Genomic DNA, 22,130 nt, shown 5'->3' with positions numbered 1-22,130 from the left:
ACCACTCTCCCTATAGGTGGCTTGTGCTCCTGAAAACGTAATCTAATTACTCCCATTTGCTTGTCCCTCCCACCCCTAAACAACTTGTACTTCCTTGTCTCTGGGCTAGTTTACTGCTTCAGATCTGGGCAGTTGTCACATTCCACAGATTTTACACATAGAATGTCTATGGAATCTGTCATCTTCTTTCCAATCCCACTGTCAGTTGCTATAGGTCATGCCCTGATTACTTATCCCTAGATTACTTCAATAGCTTCCTAAAGCAGCCTCCCTTGCTCTAGTCTCAATTTATTCCAAATTATCTCTTCTTCTAATCCATCTTCTAAAGTAGTTTGGATCATGTTCCTTCCTTACTCAAAACCTTCAATAACTCACTATTGTTTAAGGAATAAATTCTGAGTTCTTCAATATGTTGTTCAAGATGATGAAGGTAATGTAAAAATAAAATGTTCCAAAGGTAGGAATTCTGTCCTAAATAAAATACATTTATTATATCTCCTGCAGGGCACAGTACAATGCACTACACAAGGTGGACTTTGAAAAACTATACAATTGAAGATATCCCTAGATACCTTGTTGGAAAAGATGGCTGTGTTTATGTCCTATGTAAGGCAAAACATGTTTTTTTTCCTTTCTTGGAAATAGTGTGGCATAAGTGGACAGACAAGGGAAGCCAACTTAGGATTTATAAAAAGCTTACTCTGTAAGCCTAGGTACTGTCCTAAACTTTGGGGGATACAAATACGAGAGGGAAAAAGCAGTTCCTGTCCCCAAAGTGTTGACATTGTAAGGGAGCTAAAAACCAGGGATGAAGATGAGATACTGGCATAGAGGGATGGTGGAGAAGTCAGGAAAAGCAAAAGTAAAGCAGGAAAGAAAATAAAGAATGGCTGACATGGGCCTATGCCCACAATGGAAGCCCCAGGAAGAAGTCACCAAGGGGAGAATGGCGCTTATATGATGATGGGATGTTCCAAGGTAAGGAAGTCCCAGGTGCTGAGGAATGGTGGCAAAGTCTGTGAAGCCAAAATCAAAGTAGGGAGGGCAATGAAAGGAACTTATCTAGAAGGCAGGAAAATCTGAGTTCTAATTCTGTCTCTGACATTGTGTGGTCAGAGGCAAGTCCCTTAACTTCTCTCAGGTTCAGTTTCCAGGATCAAATAAGATAATGCACAAAAGCACCAGACAAACATTAAAGTTTTATATAAATTTAAATAAATTTATATAAATTTAAATAAATAAATTTAAATAAATTTAAAGTGTTATATAAATGTAAATTAATATTATTATTGACCCTTTACCAATATTCTGAAGATTTCATTGACTAACATCAGTACACCCTCTATTTGTAATTAGTGGATCAGAGTTTATATCTTGGCTCTGCTTTTTATTCTTTGTATATGATCTTGAACAAGTTACTTAACCGAAATTTAATTCTATGATGCTCACTTGTCCTTTTATCTAAAATGAAGGGGTTGCACTATAGGATCTCTAAATTCCCTTCCTGCTCTTAGTCTGTAATCATATGGTACTAGTAATTTCTGAATAATCATTGCTAAGTCTAAATTGGACAGTAGATGGCACTGATGATTAACATTACCAGCAAATGTCTTTATTATCACTGATTATTTCCAGGTTGTTAGTTATTTTCTTACCTGAACAACCTCACAAAAAGCTTATGGGAAAAGAAAAATGAAGAGCACTTAATAACCTAGGATTAGAAAAATACTCAGATTTAAAAATATGTCTCACTTAAGTAAAATGAAGATGTTTAGAGCAATGTTTAGAATGCAAAAAAGATGCAAATACAGGTATTTGGAGATGTAAAAATATCAGTGTGTAAAAATAATCATTAGTCATATGAGAAACTGTGTTCCCTAAAACACAGAGAGAAACACTTAGGTAATAGTAACTGCACACTAGTGAATAATCACAACAGTTCTCAATCCCATTTTTTTGTTCCTCTCTATCAGAGATTTTGTTTCAGTCAAGTACATATATCCTGAAGACAATTCACTCATTATTGCTTTTATGTCTTTCCATGCAGTATTCTGAGGAAAAAGGTGTGTCTCCTCTTCTCAGTATCTAGGCATATCCTTCTATCAAGTTCTGAATTCCTTCCTTCCAGGAAGCCTTCTCTGATTAATAATGATTGTAATATTTCACATTTATAGATGCAAGCTTCCTTGAACCCTCCTTTCTTCCTTCCCCTCCTTCTTCCACTTCTGTTCTCTTCTTCCTTATCTTCTTATCTCACCCAGGATAAAAATGCAGTAGCCATTCAAGGCCTGATCCCCCTAAAGCTTTAACCTGTTTCATTCTTCTGACCTAAGCCACTTCACCCCTCTTTAGATACTTTGCTAGCCCTCTGTTCCTCAAGTTTCATCACACTGACAACAGACTTAGTTCTGCTATAGCTCAGAATTCCTGAGCTCAAGCAATCAACCAACCTCAGGCTCTCCAGCAACAGAAATATGGGTGTGTGCCATTGTGCCTGGCAAGTGATTTTTTTTTAAACCATATCTTATTGCAAATGCTCCCTTACTCTGCATTCCTCTGTCCCATGATGTATATTATGCATGCCATTTTCCTTCTGAAACAGAATCCTAGAAGTGATTTCAGATGGCAATAGTTTAAATAAGCTGTATTAGACAAAATGAGGTCTTCTTAGCTTTTTTTGCTCCATGCCAGTATATGCTCTGCACGTGGGTGGGGGTTGGGGGGAGCGGGATGATGGTGTTGTAATTCTACATATCAGATCACAGGCCTGCCTCTCCTTCCCCTAACCCCTAGTGAATCACACACATCATGATTCTCTAACAACAGAAGGAATTACACAGCAAGTTTCACACTTTGGAGGACTCATGCATCTGAAATATGACATACCCTCATGGATACACACTCAGGACACATTCTTACAACAACTACAGTTTCTTTCTAGACAGGGTTAACCTAGGGACCATGAACTTGGTTGTTTTTTAAAATATTTTGATAAGTATTTCTGATATAATTGGATTCCTTTGTCATTCTGTGTATTTTATACATTTTAAAACGTTACTCTATGAAGTGTTCACCAGACTGCCAAAAGGGTCCAGAACACATACAAAAAAGGTTAAGAACCTTTTGCTCAAGTAAATGAAGTCAACTCTGGCTACCCCAAACCACAAGTGGTACAGAAAATTGTGAAGAATTGTGATCATTTGTTCGCCTTTATAGCTGCTCCTGCAACAGAAAGTGGGATAGAGATGTTCCTAAGTCAAGGGGTAACAATGTATCTGTCTTCTTCTTATAGACCTGCAGGATCTCAAGATCCTGAATGCACACTCCGTTTGCACTGTTAACTTACACATTTATATAATGATTTATAAGGGCTCTTAAGCACATTTTCATATTTATTTTGACTTCTTGGCATAGCATGTTGTAATAAATTTCACTACTAGTAGAATCTAAAAAAAAAAAAAAAGTAGTCTGGTCACATAGGGGATCTTCCTGAAAATGTAATAAATAAACTGATTTCAACCAGATATTTTATGATACAACATTCTTGTATATCGCATACTTATGTGACTCTACAGATTTTCTTGTTTTCTGGGTCCCAAAGCTTTGCATGATTGTAATGGATAGGGTTCTGGACTTGTGGTCAAGAGAGACCTGGGTGTATTGCCTCAGATACCTTTTGTTAATTTCTTACGAGGCACTGGGACATGAGGGTCACTCCCTCCTCCTCTCCTGTCCGCTTCCCCCTCCCCTTCCTTCTCCTTTGCAAAGGGAGGTAAATTTAGATGGCCAAAAGCTGTCCAATTGACTTGGGTTTTACTGACTCCTTTTCTTTCTTTGTCTCTCCTTTCCTCTCCTCTCCTCTCCTCTCCTCTCCTCTCCTCTCCTCTCCTCTCCTCTCCTCTCCTCTCTTTTCCTTTCCTTTCTGGAGTCAGGCAGAGGTTAAGAGACTAGACTAAGGTCTCACTGCTAATAAGTGTCTGAGACCAGACTCAAACCCAGTTCTTCCTGACTGTTGGACCAAGACGCTATCTACTATGCTACCTAACTGCCTCAATTAGAATTTAGATTGTTGTTATTTTAAACCCAGATCTACTTAACTATTTAGGGAAACTTAATTTTTGCTTTATTTTTTAAATAGCAAAAATACGCACATGAATACAACAAATTAAGTTAGTGGAAAAAAAATAAACATCAACATTTAGTAATGAGCTCATTGCAATTTTCCATTTGGAAATTATTTAGAAACATTCTGCCCTTTTTTTCATACTTGCAAACCAAAATAAACCTGTGCAGACTCCATTTCCCACACTATATTACCTTGTTATAAGCACATTGTAAAGGTGGAACACATAAGCTAAATTCTCTTATTCAACCTTTCTGCTCTATATTGAATTTTCTTTCTCTAGTGGAAAAGTCATGAAGAACCAAATTAGGGTGGGGAATGGATGCCTGGAGAGAAGAGGATCCGTGAGAAAGGTGTGGAGGTAAAAATGATAGGACTTAGCAAATGCCTAGATACAGAGAGTAAAGGAAAGAAAAGAATCTGCTTAGCGCTTGTTTAGCAAATGCTCACAGAACTGGTCAAACAGGAGCATGGAGAGGAGCTCACCATCAATATGTACTCCCTCTTCAATTTGAATTCTGCTTTGGGTCACCTCTGTGATGGTGGTAAACACCTTGGGTGAATATCTCCTTAGTTTATCCTCCAGCTGATATTTATGATTACAAAGTTGTTGAATAAGTTTAAATTTTTTGTATCCTTTCAAGGACTTGATGTATGGAATGGATATGGCTTACTGAAAGAAAGCCTTCAAGGGCATATTCTGCTCTACTAAATCAAACACTGCTACAATGAATAAACAGTAAGTATTGTGGGATCTTGTAATTTTCTGTTTTTCAAAAATTGTGTGATGGCTAAAATGTGGTCTACTGTGGAATATCACTCACTAAACCTTCCTTTTTCCTTATTAAAAAACCCATTAAGAATGACCTCAATATATGTCTAGGTAATTCTCATAAAAATTTTATTCAAATAGGAAATTAAGCACATAGTGTTGACTCTCACTACTATCTCAGTCACTTTTTTGGGGGAGTTATTAATAAGGTCTGAGATGTTTCCATTTACTTGGTATCTCCTTTAGATACCTTATTGACTCAATCCCACAGCATTTTCTTCAGAGGTTTCTAGTAAATTCAGATTAGTCCTGTATTATTTGGTTTTCCTTCCCTTTATATCTGAAAATATCTCCCCTGCTTCATTACAGAATTTGTTGTTTCTCATTGGAACTATTAAGTTTAGCCATTATGTGTCTTAAAGCATAGGTTCTCCACACCCTATCCTCACCTGCAGAGGTAATCTGTAGATTTTCAAGTTGTACTCTGTTTTCTGTATTTTGTTCTGAGCAGTTTCCTTTTATTATTTGTTCATGTTCAGTTTTTTAATGTATCATGCTCTTTGGAGAAATCAATGATTGTAGACAGTCTGTCTTTGAGATCAGTGGCTTTTACTTGTTTAGAAATCATGTGGGGTTTTTAAAAAAACTTTATTGCCTTTTGCTTCTCTTTTTTCACGTTGTCTTTCATTTCTCACTTCAATATAAAGATCTGTATTCCACATCTGTTGTTCTCTCATTTTTTTTTGGAGAGACCTGCCACTGAAGATTCAAGTTTTCCTATTCTACTAATTATTTCTGCAACAGACTCCATAAATTCTGCAACATTCCTTCTAATTTTTTTCTTAAATTTTTCATTCCTCTCTGGAACTATTCTGGAACTTCTGGTTCCATACTTTCTTGGGAAGCCATAGAGTTCTATATTGGTTCAGGTATTGGTTAAATTTCCTTTGTCCGTAAATATGGATTTGGAGAAATTTGTTATCTTTTAGATGTTTCATTCTCCAATCTAATTTTAGTCTCCTCACTTTTTATTGATTTGCTTGTACTTTATGTTTTACCCGAGTTTTCTATAAAAATTCTACCCTGTCCTCTCACGGAAACCTTTTTTTTCTACTTCCATTTTTATCTTCCTTTCATCTATGTTTCTTCTTAGCTATCAGGAGTTAGTGCAAAGAACCAGGTTGTTAGTTTGGAGCATGAACAGAGCAGGCTCAGGCAATAATATTTCATCCCAGGCAATATTTCAGGCTGGCACACAAGGCAGTACAAGTTGGGCAGGACATGAATCATAGCAGAGCTCTCATGTAGGAGGTAGTTAATTCAGGTATGATGAAGGGCAAAGAAGTTGAAACAAAATGAAAAAAGTGGAAATCAGAAAGGCAGAGTTCAAAATAGGCAGAAGCAACACATTAAGCATCAAAACAGAGATCTGAAGTTCACTGGGCAAGAGAAGCCTTCAGATAAATTTAGTTTATCAGACAAGAATGAAGATTTCTAGCCTCAGAGTCCCAGCTCTACTTAGTTGATTCTTCCCCTTTAAAAGAATAACCTATTTGTGCCTATTATACCTATTTCTACCTTTCCTATTTCTTTACCCACAAAATCCCAATTTAAAAAAATATTGCATGTGGGCCTTATTTTTTTTTTGGAGCACCAGTGGCCCTTGACAGAAAAAAGTGTCCTAACTTTCCTTTATACTGTCTAGTCTTATCTGCAGGTTAGTCCAAATTTCATTAAGATCTAACTATCTTCAAATTTATTATAGTCCATTATGTTTAGTTGCGCAAAGTTGGTCATGATCAATGACTAAAGAAGGCACATGATTAAGAATGACGACCACTCCACATTTGGACATCTATATCCATTATTCATAAAAATATTCGTTTGTTATGAGGCAAATGTTGCCTCAAGTCACCAATGTTAAGACTTTGGTAATGACATATTTGGGTAATTACATTTTGTCTCCCTGAATGAGTCTGGTAGAATTATAGAATATGAACTTTTACTTTCATCCTTGCTATAGATCAACAGCTATTAGATTACACCTTCCAAAATGCTGCACTGAAACCATGAAGCAATTTCTGTTCATATGTACAGTCTTACTGTGCTGAAACATGATTTAACTGAAAGATTCTATCACTACTTAGGTCCACAGAGTTCTAAACAAGAACACACTGGAATTCCAACAAGATGATTTCTGGGAATGTTTTTAGAATGTATCATACCATGTGTGCAATGCAAAATAGAGCACATAAATTGTATGACTTTTAATTTTTGATGGTTAATTTGCCTCATTAGTCAAATGGCAAATATGAAATGGTAGCTACAGAGTTCAAACCACTAATAACGCCTGTAATTAAACATAAAAAGTCATTTAAATGTTTCCTAGTTTGCCATACATCACTAACATAGTATCACATATGAGGTAGTAGTGTAATAGTGAATAAAACTCAGGATCACCTTACTTGGGTGTGGAAATATCAGTGTTATGGAAACAAATTAGAAAACATCATGTTTTGTTTTTTATATCTATTTATTCCTTCAATTTTTATTGTTGAACAACCCAGTGATTTGAGCCCGTGAATTTCCAACATTAATCAGAAATACTGTTTAGTATACCTGAACTTATATCAGATTACTTATCCACTGCTACAACTGTGGTAGCAAATCCTGTGGCTCTTCCTGACTGCTTCTATTCATGATAAATATGGACATTGTCAAGAAAGGGCTATGGAAAATTTATATAAGTGATATCTCATCTAATGTTACAGAACAAGGGGGATTACTTAGTTTGAACTATTCTCTTCTTCCCCTCAAAAAAGTTTTATGACAGCTACTAACAAAAAGAAATATGGACCAACTTCCTTTCTTATCTTTTTGATAGATGGTAGGCAACAGAAGGGAGAAATAGGGCACAGACTCTAAAGAACTCAATAGCTAGATAACCAGTGTTTGAAAAATTGAGAATTAAGTGTACAAAAAATGCATTTTGCATATTAAGAATCCTTTCACCATTTTAACTCAATATACATTAAAGATGTCCTGTTTATAGGATTTCAACATTTTAGAAAAGTGTATTTTCTTAATTTTTAATGTGATACATTAATATTTGATTATGTTCTCCATAAAATTTATATTGATACAAAAGAAAATACATGTACCTTCTTATTTGCTTAAATAAACTTTCTACATTGTAAATTATTTTAAATGAAATATATTTTGGGAGATCCATACATTAACTCATCAAAAATACTAAGCTTATTCCTTTAATAAAATTCTGCTTTTGAACTGATCCTTGTTTTAGATTTTCTCTTTTTTAAAAAGAAGCACTCAATTTATTACCTTATTCTGAGCTAGCATTTTTATTGATTCAATTCAATAAACATTTGTTAAGCGCGTACTGTGTAACAGGCACTGGGCTAAGTACAAATGAACTTCTCTAAAACTGTAAAAAATAATATAATTGATACGTTCTATTCATTTCATCTCTCTCCTATTAGAAGTTAACTCACCTTGCACTTCGGACACTTCTGGGCATTCCTCTGACCATGCTCAATTTCACTGGCCCAATGACGCAATAACTTGTCTCCCTTTTTGTACTCCTTGCAGTTAACACCTTCATGCCACGGTGAGTGGCACTTAAAACACCAGACAAATTGGCAAATGGGGCACTGGATCTGTGTAAATAAAAGGAAAATGAGGGACAATGATAAATAGCTTGGTAACCATACAGAATATTCAAAGAAAAAAATAGGAGGGAGCCAACAAAAGGAACTCAAATTTAACTCAGAGAAACTGAAGAAAAAAACTTTTAGTTCAAATGAAAATAAACCTTAGTACTCCATAACAGGAAATTAATATTATATGGTTCAAAGGGGAAATACTATTTTTTAACCTGTTAGGAAAACATTAGGCTAGTTCTAAGGTTTGTGCTAGGTTTCACATGATTTTCCAGTCTTAGGTTTAACCTGGAACAGCCATTTAAACAGACCTTGAACCTCCCCAGTGCCTCATAATTTATCCACAATGAAAACCTTCTGGAAGGGGAGGAGATCAGAACTATAAGACAAACGCATATCCTGAGGGAGATTCTAAGGTTGCTATGTAAAAGTACCCTCTGGTTTAATATTCTTCTGAATAGATCTTTTCAACATTGCAACTATATTTCTTAAAATGTTGTATGATTCATGAGCATTAAGCCAATGTCTCTCATGCATCTGCCTCTTTAAATATAATACTGAAAACATATGAGCACTATTTTAAAAAATTGGTTTAGACATGTGATTCCAAAAGTATTAGAGATCTCCTGGGTGAACTCCATCAGTGAAAATCAGCAGCTGTTCTTGTAGTCTTAGAGAGGTGCCTGAGGGACCAGGAAAGTTAAGTAGCTTGTCTAGGGTCACATCACCAGAATGTATCAGAGGTAGGGCTTGTTAACTCTGGTCAGACTCTCTATCCACCATCTCTATGGTATTGCAGTGGTCAATACATTAGATATTATTTGATTCAGAGCAGAATTCAATAAACTAGCTCCATTTTTTGGCATGCATTCGACAGTACTTTAACCAAAATAGAAAATGATCATGTGAATAGATATCGCACCTAAAGCATGCACTTAAAGGATGCTGCCATGGAGAAGTAAGAGTGTTAATTACATGGAAGAGGTTTTTTTGTTTTTTTGTTTTTTACTTAAAATGTTCTTCAAGTTGGCTCCAGGGTGAAAGTTGTTCTCCACATCATTATATACTGATTTCTTTGACTGCACTGGACAGTGAAATGATCTCATTTTTAAAGAATGCTAATGTGGGAAGTATTTGTTTTACTACGCATATTTATTATGAAGATTCACTTTTTCTTTTGTTGTTCTATTGGAAAGGGGAAGCAGGAGAGAAAATACTTGTTAATTAGAAGTAAGTAATAAACTTTAAAAAATAAAAAACAAAAAATAGAAATTAGATTTTTAGGTCATTATTTCAATGTATCCCAACTTCTGTGAATAAAGTACTTAAGATATAGAGATGTGATGCTTCTGAGTAGTTTACATGCTTTTGGCCCCTCTTTATTCTTAATCACAAATTGTATTTTCCAGCTCTGTCATCTTCTGTGCTCACTTTTACAATGAATTCAAAAATAGATGTTAACTTGGTTCTTAGGATCCTGTCAAATTTTTTCATTGAATCCACTTATGCAATTGATGTTGGTGCAAAAGCTGCCATCATCTTCAAGACAGTATTGTTATTAATGCTTATTTTGAAAATGGCATGGGGAAATGACCCAGGTGTACACTGGAAATACAAGCGATATATACAATGTGTGTGATGTTTAGGTTCACACTGAAACAATTTGGCCAACTCTTTTATCAATTTTCTGAGGAAAGCTTAAGAACTTTCCCCTTTAACCTGAAACTTCCTATTTTGTTCTCATTCAAAACAAAAACCATTTTGGGGAGGGTGTAAGGATGGGATTCCATTGGTGTAGTGAACTGCCCGAGGGGAAACCCCCTCTACCAAGGCAGATCAGCAACTGCTCTGAAATTTAGGAGTTTTAGAGAGTTTCTGGCAAGTTCTAAGAACAGCCTGGCCTAGTTGATTGCAAGTTAGCTTTGAAGTCATTTGCCCAGATATTTCTCCAAATTTATTTGTAACAAAAATGTCAGTACTTAGCTATTTTTAGCAATACAATGATCCGAGACAATTCTGGGGGACTTATGATAAAAAATGTCATCCATCCCTAGAGAAAGTATTGATAATGTCTGAATACATATTCAAGCAGCCTTTTTTTAGTTTATTTTTTTGTCTATGTATGTTTTGCATGACTACTCACATATAACCTATATTGAATTGCTTGCCTTCTCAGTGAGAGAGGGGTAGAGAGGTAGGAAAGAGTAGAATTTAGAACTCAAAAGTTTTAAAAATGAATGTTAAAAATTGTTTTTACATATAATTGGGGGGAAATAAAATACTAAAAAAAGAGAAAAACAATAATGTCAATATATATTAGATCCATTCTTTCAGTAAACAATTTTTGGGTTACTAGGAAAAGGTTACATCAATGACTGTAATGGTTAAATTCATGGAATACAATCTGTGTGATTTTTAGCCCACTTGATCCCATTTCTGCTTCCACCTCTCTGCCACTACAATTGTGGAAGCAGAAAGAGTCCTTATGGAACTGAGGGCCAATTTGTATTTTTGTCTACTTCACACTGATAGAGCTTAGATAATTGTTGCTCAATATCAATTTAGATAATACATATTTTTGTACTTAGGAATATTGATTTTTGGGTAGAAGATACTACCTATCGCTGGGCTTGTACTTGGAGCTCTTAAAGCTTGATATAACTGGTTAGGACTTGCATTCATTGGCCTCATTTTTGAGAACCCTAAAGTACCTCCATACCAAGATGATGCAACAGAGGTGGATTTCTGTGAAGGATATTTTGGGCTACTTTCATAGAAAATAAATTCTCAGTGATCTTGTTTTAGTAACAGTATAAAAGATAGCTTTTCTACTTTTCCCTTATAACAAGTTCTATAAAAATGTTCCATATAGAACTTAACACTGAAAAACCTCTGGGCATCTAAAATAGGAGGAAATTTTAATAGCCTGTTGCCCAATCTTTTAACTCTTTTCCTCTGCTACTCTATTTTTCTGTTCCTATGAGCTTTGCAGAAAAAGATCTTCCCTCCACCCGTTTTCCCAGAAACATGGCCGGCAGATTCTGAGAACAGTGATAAGCAAACTTTGACTGATCTAACAATACTGGTATCAGCAAACAAAATATATGAAGAATGAATGTCTAAGATGAATGACTGAGATGACATCATGACTAGATATTACAGAGTAACACTGGTTAATGTGTAGGCCATAAAACAATACTACAGTCAACAATACAAGAGATATGAACCTAGATTGTAAACCCAGCAGGGCAGGAATTCTGCTTCTATACAGGGTCTAGGAAGTACTATTAAGGGGGAAGCAAGGAGGAACCAAACCATAAACTTTTAAATTGTGACTGCTTTCTGCTAAGGTTTTTTTTTAAGAAACCTAGCCAAAATGAATGTGCTTTTATAAAATCCACTCACCTTAAACAAATTATATTTTATTTTCTGCAGAGGGCCCATCGTACTGAGAAAATCATCCAAAACATGTGAAACCACAAAATATAAGCTTAAGAAGTTCGGAGAGGCAGATGTAGTCTAAATGTAAGGGGAAAAAAAAAACTTCCTTTCCTGTCACCTAGAGATAACGCAAAGTGGAATTGACTAGCTCATAAGATAGTGAGTTTCCCTTTATCAGATGTCTTCAAATGAAGGCTGGATGACCACTGGTCAGAGGTGGTATAGAGAGAATTTAAACGGAGATGCAAAGTGGAATAGTGAGCCACTGAAGTCCCTTCCAACTATCTATTCTATTACAACCACCAAAGAGAAAAATTCTGTTTCTAAATACCCTGTGCATATGGAGTGGGGCAGTAAGAGGAAGGAGGTTTATCCCCATATTTTAAAAGATGAATTGACTTTTGAATAAACAAACTAATTGTCCTTTAAAACGTACCATGTATTTGTTGACTATCCACAATTAGAGTCTTTGATGCTTATGATGCTAGTGATGTGGACTAGTGCTCAAATCTGAAAATCAAGGAAATTTCTGAAACTGATTCCAATTGTGTGAAATCTTTTACTATTCAATCTGTTTCACAGAATGAAACAATGCATTCCATAAAAAGGAATATTGTATCAAAGATATTATATGACCATTGAAACATACTAACATAACTAACAAACTAACTCAAAAGTTTCTCCACTAAAGACCAACTCTGATGCCTCATCATATCACAAAGGTGATCCAAGGTTCTCAAAGGTTACGAAAGCAAAGCAAAAGTTCTGGTTTATTTTTCCAAACTGGAAAGACTGAGGATGAGCTAAAGAATTCAATAAATATTGACTGTGTGAGCATCAGGTAAGTGGAAAGGCACACATCACCAGGTTGGCCACGAGGTAATTATTGTTTTGGCTTTGATGATTTTCAAAAAAAAAGAAAAAAAAATCTCCTTAGTTTAAAAGGGGTTGCAATCTGTGCTGATGAAAGGAACATTGATGAACTAATAGATGCTTGAAGAAGGCAACTCAAAAGCTAACTTATTTGATGTTCAAAGGAGCTACTTATTTTATTGAAACTTCAACGTACATGAAGAAAATAAATCATACAAAGACTAATGCCATAAGCTGCTGGACTTGAAGTCAGAAGATCTGGGTTCAAATTCTGCCTTAAACCATTTACTAGCTATATGATTATAGGCAGGTCTGACCATATCATCTCTCCCAGTCAATAAACTCCAAAAGCTCCCTCTCTATTATCTCTCCAGGATGAAATACAAGGTACTATGTGGCTTTGAAAGCCTTTCATACCCTGGCCTCTTTCTACCTTCCCATTCTTCTTACACCTTTTCCCCTGCATATTAACTGTAACGCACTGCTGCTGGCTTCCTTGATGTTACTTGCATACTTATCTTCTGATTCCAAATGTTTTCACTGGCTGTCCCCCAGGCCTGGAATGCTCTACCTCTTCATCTCTATCTTCTAGCTTCCCTGATTTCCTTCCAAGATTAGCTAAAGTTCCAAGTTCTGCTAGAAGCCTTGCTTAGTCCTCCTTAATCTTAGTGCCTTATAAAACTATCCCAGATTTGTTGTGTATTTGCCTTGTTTGCACATAAGAGTTGTTTATATGTTGGCTTCTCTGTTAGAATGGGGGTTCCTTGAAAACAGAGAGTAGTGGTTTTTTTGCCTCAATATCCCTATTTTTAGCATAGTGCCTGGCACATAGTAGGCATTTAATAAATATCTCCCTGGGTCTCAGGTTCCCTATCTATAAAAAAGAAGAGGCTGAGCTACATGTTCTCTGACATCCCTTCCAGCTCTACATCTATGACTTTATAATAACAGCTCCACTGTTTAGAATTCATCTGAATATATGCTGTAGTCAAGAAAAATTTTTATGTAAAGCAAGTCATTTTATATTGGTTTTTAAATATGCAATTTTAAATGACCCATTTCTCTGAACACCAGAAGGCTCTACCCTCTTCTTTCTAAAAAACCTTTTGACAATCAACATTGTTTACAAAATAATCCAGTAATGGGATGGAGTTGAGAAGGGTTATAATCTAAAAGCAGTGTGATAAGATCCAGAACTGAAGTTCAGGACAAGGACCAAGATTAATTGAAGCCTCTCCTATAAGGTAATGGGCAATAAGTGACATGGCTCAAGGAGGCAAAGGGATAAAATTACTGGATTCACAGCAATGACAAATGACTTGTTTACATCACCAGTACGTTTTTAAGCAAAGAGTCTCTTCAGCAGCACTTTGGATGTACATACACACTCATCTTATAGCTGCTTCCTGACTACCTTAACTCCCAAGAACTCTGAGTCAGTAGAAGGAATGGGCTTATATCTTACAAAGCATGAGAGGAAGCATGGCATGGTGAATGACACTGGATTTGAAGTTAGAAACAACCGGCTCAGGTTAACTGTGTGATCTTGGCCAAGTTTTACTTCTAAAGTAAAACAATGCCTTTTCCAGCTCTAAATCTATGATCCTAAGACACTGGCAAGTGGAAATGCCATGACAGTTATGTTTTTTCCATACAGTGATGTCTAAAGACATGTCTCAACCATAGATGTTTCAACTCAAAGACCAAGCAGAAATTTTATATTTGCCAGCTGAAACCTGATGACCATGAGTTTAGAATCTTTAAAATAAAAACCCAAAACTAGAACTATTTTAAGATGAGACAAAAGGCCAACATCTGAGAAGAATTTTAATATCAGGCTATTTTCTTCATATCTAACTGGAACATTTCTAATAGACAAAACACAAGTAAGAAGCCTCCATAAAATCCTTGCAGTTAAGACAAGCAGAAGGCCAGCCAAGATCCATTTTAGGAAAACAAGTCATTAGTGAACACAGACGTGAATATGTCCCTAACAAGATTTAATATGCCAACATCATAACACAGACTGTAAAACATAAAACATAACAGACATAACATAGTGTTTATTTCAGCGGACTTCTTTGAAACAGGATAAATGATTTCACCTCTATCTCCCTTATAAATCTGTGTCAGCAACAATCCTTTCAAAATCTGTACTTGTTTTCTTTCAGTTCCTTGACATCAGTGATGCATTTAAACCCTGGAGGAATCAGTGTGTTTCAAAAACTAAATTGACCTTGGAGGATTGATACATGTACTGATTTCTGATTTGTAAACACCATCAATTTAAAGTAATGGTGTAAGAGAGAAGCAAGAGAGTAAAAAGGTATAAAGCAACTTCTTTCAGGTGGAAAATTATATGTATATAGACATAGTGTATGTATGTGTGTATATATATATATATATATACACACATGCATACAATGTACATATATATATACATATATATATATATATATATATTTTTTTTTAAATCAGATTTATGATTTCTTTGGTGTAAGCAGTGCCCAGTAAGGAACTTCCTATTACCAATGCAACCAGATTATTGCAGATTCTCTGCAATTTGTAGTCTTAGAAAGTAGTTGTCTAGGGCACTTGATCAGGGTCACAAAGTCTCTAAGTGTCAGAGGCAAGATCCGAATTCAGGTCTTCCTCACTTTAAATTCAACTCTATATACTACACCATGTAGCTTCTCATATCAGTATCAACATCAATAGTTAGCATATACTTATAAAACCTTCTGTGTCAGAAGGAAATCTAAGCACATTTTAAAAACGTCCAATTAGAAGCAGCTGACTCGTTGATCTGGGATCTGAAAACATAGAGGTAATTTTTAAACAGTCTCGTTACTATTCTCTATGCACTCCATCTCTTGCCTTTGTGTCTCAACTCAGGCTATTTTCCCTGACTGGAATGCTGTCCTGCCTCACCCCTACCTCTTAGAATACCCAAATTTCTTTAAAACAGCTCTGATGCTACCTTTTTCAAGAGTCCTTTCCTGTTTTTGTCCAGTTGTTAATGCCCCTGACTAATTCCCTGTGTACTTGCTTTGTATACATCCTATATTTATCTGTGAAAATGCTATCTCTCTAGTACAGGAGTTTGTAACCTCCTGTACAAAGTTCCATGACCTTTTGTAATCCTATGCATTCTGTTTTATGCATTTAAAAACATTATTCTGAGAAGGGACCCATAAGATTCACTAGATTGACAAATGGGTCTGTGTCACACAAAAAAGTCAGGAATCCCTGTCTAGTATAATGCAAGATGGATGTCTCATCTTTTGCATTTGCATTCCTATAGCCTAGTTTGGCACATCACTGGCACTTATTAAATTCTTATTGACTGAACATTTGCCAAAGAAGGTAATATATTTAATGCTATATTGTGAAATATAATTCTGTCCTAGAAGGCTTAACATTTTTTAATAAAGCTGACAAATCAGATCAGTCTGAAAGCAGGCATGATTATTGATGATAAGATGTTGACATTTAATCTTTCAATCTGAGATGGGCAACGGATAATTTTGTGCCTGTCTCAGGCACAGAAAGAGAAGTTGAGGATGAATTTAATAAAACTGAAATATTTATAAAACTGCTTATAATTCTAAATTATACCAGAGAAATGCTCAAGTGGAACTTGTTTTGTATCAGTTAATACTATCTAATTATTAAATATTCTGAACCCAATCAAATACAAGAAAGAGATTTTCTTTGGGTTCCCAACTGGACCAAATGAGAGACATAAAACTACTCCTGAGATTTTATGTAAATATATATTTCATTCTTTTTATAGTAGTCTCTTCTCTGCTTCCTTCCCTTCTCAAAGGAGAGTGATTAGTGTAAGCTGAGAAAAGAGTTTATGAATTTTATAAAGAGAGGAAAAAGTAGTTTACTGCTATCATGGTGTTTATTAGAAAGGTGGGTATTTTTTGGTACCAGAGGCAGCATAGTCAAAATCACAGGCAACCAAAGAAATGCTATCTTTGAGATAATAACCCTAGGTTTGACCAAAGATATGCTTCTCTCAGAAAAAATTTCCTCAGTCTGGAATTTCCCTGCTCTAAGAGAACATGGGCTATTGACTTTCAGAACACAATGAGAAATTTATCTACTTACTCAAGCTTTTGCTTGGAGAAGTGTCTTCTGAATGACTTGGAAGAATGAAGCCTATATATCTAAGAGTTTTGGTTATTACTAGTTGATATACTTCTGTTTACTCCTTTTACATTTTGTTGTTATGAGATTTCTTGTTTCGCTTTTTTAAAATAACCCCACAATTCTCCAATACCTTTCCAGACAATAATAAAAATGTGACTAATTTTGATAATAAATACTATATTAAAAATAGCAAAATAGTCGATGTTGAGATGTTTGATTCTTTGATATAATTTTAACATAAAACTAAAAATCTTGCACCATAATCTAAAAAAACATACAAAACTGATAATTAGCTAAATTATTATATCAATGCATTCAAAAGAAGAATAACTGAACCAAATACAGACATACCCTATCTAACTGCACTAACTGGTTCTGTGAATACATGATCATAAGTGAAAGAGTATTACAGTGGGCAGTAAGTTCCATAAGAGAAAATAAGATAAATGAGAGATGAATTTCTAGGTGGCCAAAATTTAGACAATAAAAGCTTCAAAGAAGTCTTCACAGAGATTTGAAACGATATAATTTACATAATTCAACAATGTCTTGCTTCCTCAAGTTTAGATGATCAAATGATGAGTGGGGTGGAGAACAGATAGGGAACAACTCTCACTCATGCCAAGTCCCTTGAATCCAGTTGACAAGTCCCTGCCCTTGTCACATCTTCAGTTCTATGCCTTTCATCATTCTTGTATCCTTAGTCACAGTGCTCAGCCCTGAATCATCCCTTGAGTTTTACAATTCACATGTTGCAAAAGTCTCACCCTGAAAAGGACTTAGTGTGCCAGCCAAACCGTTGAAGGAGAAGGATATGATTCCCAGTTCCCAACTATTCACTCCATCTACCTATCTGACATTTGGGCACCAAAAGTATCTATTGTTCTTGGAAGTCCTTAAAAGGAATGATGGCCATAAGGGGTAGAAAGCACCTCCCTTTTCAGGTGAGTGACACATTGGAACCATTTTCAGAACCTTAAAATCTCTGTGTGAAATATTTGCCATTCTCCACCTGAGACAAGAAGAATTTTCTAAGGACAGTAAGGAAAGACAGCTACTATCCAGTTTGTGCTTTGGATGACCAGGCAAATTATGAGAAACAACAGGGTTTTCTGATGCTATAGTAGGAATCAGTATTAACAGTATGGTTATGAGTTGTTATTATGTAGGGTATGCCTTCTATACCTTGATTTTTATAGATGATAAAAAAAAAAACCAACAGCCTATGTTGGTGGAAATATTGTAACAGGATTTAAAATGCTTTCAGAGCATCCAAGAGATGCAGGGTACACTGTCCATAGCAACTTAAATACTGTTTTTACTATTTTATACTACAAATTAATACTGCTGAAATCTCACACTCTCAAGGGTAATTTACTACTAATTAATAGTGATACTGGGCTGAGAGTCTTAGTGTATGCCTGTAATCCCTACTACTGAGGAGGCTGAGGCGGGTAGATCCACTTGGATTTCTGATGGGCAACAGGTTAAGTCAACTGAGTCTCCACACTAAATCTGGCACCAATAAAATGAGTATGTGGAAGTTGATGGGGTAGAGCATCAGGCTGCCTAAAAAGGGGTTAGAAAATAAGTTTATTTTTGTCCTTTGTTCTCAAAGAGGACCATGACATCAGGGAGATGATGACATGACTTGCAGTTGACTTATTTGAGTGAGAGAAGGCTATACAAGGTCACCAGCCTCACTTTCTCCTCCTGAGCCATCTGAGTCCAGTGGCCAGATGTTCATCAAGACAACTGGAGATGGCCCAGGCTACAATGGGAGACCCTGACCCTTTTAAGCTAAAGTCTTTTCAGGTTCTCACTTTGAGTGGGGTAACACCTATTCAGCGAATAGGCCTCTTTAAAAAGTGAGTCAGAGGATACAAAGGAAGTCAAAGCCTCTGTGATAATCAGTATTGGGATTGGATCCATTTGCCTGCTGTACTGCCAGGCTGGGCAAGATGGGGAGACTCAGTCTCCAAAAAAAAAAAAAAAGAAGTTATATTGGACTCTACAGAATTTGGAAATAAGTTGTACAACTGATGAAACTGTATTTAAATTTAACTAATGGTTTAGAACTCCCCAGTTCCATCTATCCATTCAAAAGGAATGAAATAATAGTGCAATAAAATTCAAGAAAGTTTATTATACCCTTCTGTTATATAAATGTGACCTTGAAATTGACTAAATAGATTGAGTCCATCGCCATACCAATTTCTCTCTTCCTACCAAAGGCAGTCAATAGAGTACCTGGATAGGGTTTAGAAATGGAAATGAGGAGGATGATCTTTTGTGCCCAGTTTTGCCATTTATTAACAGTCTTAGGGAATTATTTTGTTTGGATAATATGATTACTGCCATCTACCCACCTTACATAATTTAGCTATACAATGAATGAATTATAGATTTAGAAATTATACTGACTTCCCTGGTTGGAGAGAAATATAATGTAAAATTAAGTATATTAATAATAGCAGAAACCATAATAGTAAGACTGCTATTTTCTTTAGGAATATCTGAAGTCATCCACAAGCTTCCCTATACTGTGTGTATTTCAGAGAACAGAAGTTGGCTACTTCTAGTTACTAATTAGGTCTTCTGTCTCTCATAAAGATGAAAAAAGAATAACAACACAATGTTTCTTAAAATATTCTGGAAATTTCAATCAGTGAAGGATGTATTGTTCTTGCACAATGTACTGAGTTCTTCAATTTTTCACACAAAGATTGAAACAGTTTAATTTTCAAAATACATTAAATGGCACTTGTTCCCTTCTGACCTGAAAGCATATTTCCTTTCTTTTAATGAGAAGGAAAATTTCTAAGCCTAAAAAAACCCAAGTTTGGCTTCATTTAAAACTCATTTTCATTCAACCAACCCACAAACTACTTATTAGATTCTATAAAGAGGGAGAAGGTCAGCAGCTAAATAACACATAGACCAAAAGCCCTTAACTCAAAAGCAAAAAAAATTCAATAAAATTCAATAGAAAATTCAGTAGAATTTTTTTGCTCTAGCAATGTGAATGGAACCTAGATATCTCCATATTTTCCTTTCAGTAACTAAACTGGGGAAAATTTGTACCAGAAGATGGCTTGAATGATCTTAACTGAAGTGATATCTATAAGATTCTATTGTTATAACTGTTAATAACCTCTCCTTATCATCTCTTTATGTAAAAGTTAAAATCCCAGATTTTTCCTTCAATAAGAATCATGTATCAAGTGGTTGAAAAAGTATACATCACAAATTAATTGGATCTGAATTTTTACTCTTCCATTATAGGTTCTAAAATTTAGGAAATCATTTAAATGCTGCAACCTGCTGTATGCAAATATTTATAAAGAAAATTAGTTAATAAAATGAATTTTAATGAAGTTGTAGAATAAAAGAATTCTAATCAGAGATGAAGAAAAACTATTTTTGTAACATTAGTTCAGTTGTTTAAAATCATCATCACAGCCATTAGTCTTAGCTGGACAACTTGTTAATTTGAGAAAAAAAACACAATTACTGGGGATAACTGAACAAATTAATAAAATCACCCATTGGGTACCATGCATTAAACAATAATAACAGAAACATGACTGACTGTATAAGAACTAAAACTATCTAAAACAGCTTATTTGTTAGACAGCTTCAAAGACTGATAAGACCTTAATGGTGCTTACCAAACTCACTGTATACACCATCCCAAACTTAAAACACTGCAGGAAACTATCAGCCAAACCACAATTCCATTTAAAATGCTTGGTGAATGCCAAAATTCTTCCCAAACCACAGAATGTTCTAACAATTACCTTAAAATACAAAGAGACCTTCATTATGCCATTTTGCTTAAATATCACAAAGCTGATGATAAAAGTCTTATAGTACTTTAGGTAAATTTAGATGAGGCCACAGACAAAATAACTGAGTTATAGATAGACCAGTGAAAACAGCCTGGCATATATGGGTGCAAAAGGACTTGAACACTATAAATTGTTATTTGTCTGAATATTAGACTTTAATTTTGTATAGACGGTGCATTCTTGATCTTCTTAAGGTCAATTGGACAAATACAGTATCTGAATCATGTGCATGTAGAATATAACCATGATTGTATCCATGAATATATGAAATTGTTCCAGGACTTGAATATTTATGCAGGGATATAGCACCACAGAACCATATTCTAAAACATAGCTTACATTAGGCTCCAGTAAGAGAAGAAAGCCCACTTAATGCCCACCACAGGCTGTCCCTACTTTGGCTGCTCCTATCATGTGACACCTAATCCATAGCTCTGGTGAGCATGCTCACTTTGTATTTGTTTTCCAATTTGGTAGGGGTTGGACCATGTCCTCTCTTCTTATAGGTTGTAAAGTGCTTGCATTGAGGGCATGGCTTGGTGCTGGAGTCAATACGGCTGAGTTCCAAGAAGTACTTGTACTTGATGACCTCATCATGTGGCAGGTTATATAGAACAGTTGTTTCCTCTAGGTATTCATTGCATTCTGTGATGGGGCATTTGATTTCTGCTTGGCCAAGCTGGACCTAGGAAAAAGACAATTAAAAAAACATAGTTTACATGGTGTTTTCTTATGTAACACAGCTGCAACACTGGTTAAAATAAAAGATTATTTCATCTATCAAGACTCATAGAGTATAGATAAGGCCCCTCAGTTTCATGATAATTAATAGCCATTTGATATTTTCAAAATATCTTGTAAGAAACTGTCAAATTGAAAATGTACTCAATAGGAAAGTATGTGTTGAACCTGTACAGAATTGTATGCGGTCGTGGGGAGGGAGGGGGGTAGTGGGCAGGAGGCGTGGGGGGGATAAAATCTTAATTTTATGGCAGTGATTGTTAAACATTAAAAAATAATAATAATAAAATTAAATTTAAAAAAAAGAAACTGTCAAATTTTAAGCCATATTCACTATCATAACTTTCAACTCACAAACCTCTCAACTAAACCAAAAACCTTAAACAAGACAAACAAATCATCATTACAATCCCCGAGAAACCACAGTATGTTCAAACAACTTGACACTCGTAATAATTCTTAAGGGAAGGTAGAGTGAATATGCTTCA

The 22,130-nt window shown here is 35.4% G+C and overlaps 1 protein-coding gene across 1 annotated transcript in view; it reads right to left on the bottom strand.

Moving 5' to 3' along the window:
* RNF217 (ring finger protein 217) overlaps positions 1–22,130 on the bottom strand; it is a 146,839-nt gene that overhangs the window by 29,506 nt on the left and 95,203 nt on the right. Inside the window, exons 2-3 of the mRNA XM_072643213.1 lie at positions 21,353–21,586; positions 8,408–8,572 (exon numbers count right to left, since the gene is read on the bottom strand). Of these exons, the coding sequence (XP_072499314.1) occupies positions 8,408–8,572; positions 21,353–21,586 (399 nt within the window). The remainder of the gene's footprint in view (positions 1–8,407; positions 8,573–21,352; positions 21,587–22,130) is intronic.

The sequence above is a fragment of the Notamacropus eugenii genome, chromosome 2, assembly GCF_028372415.1.
Source record: "Notamacropus eugenii isolate mMacEug1 chromosome 2, mMacEug1.pri_v2, whole genome shotgun sequence".
Classification (NCBI taxonomy): Eukaryota; Metazoa; Chordata; class Mammalia; order Diprotodontia; family Macropodidae; genus Notamacropus; species Notamacropus eugenii.
Note: the sequence above shows the minus strand (reverse complement) of the source record. Positions and strands in the feature narration are given on the sequence as shown.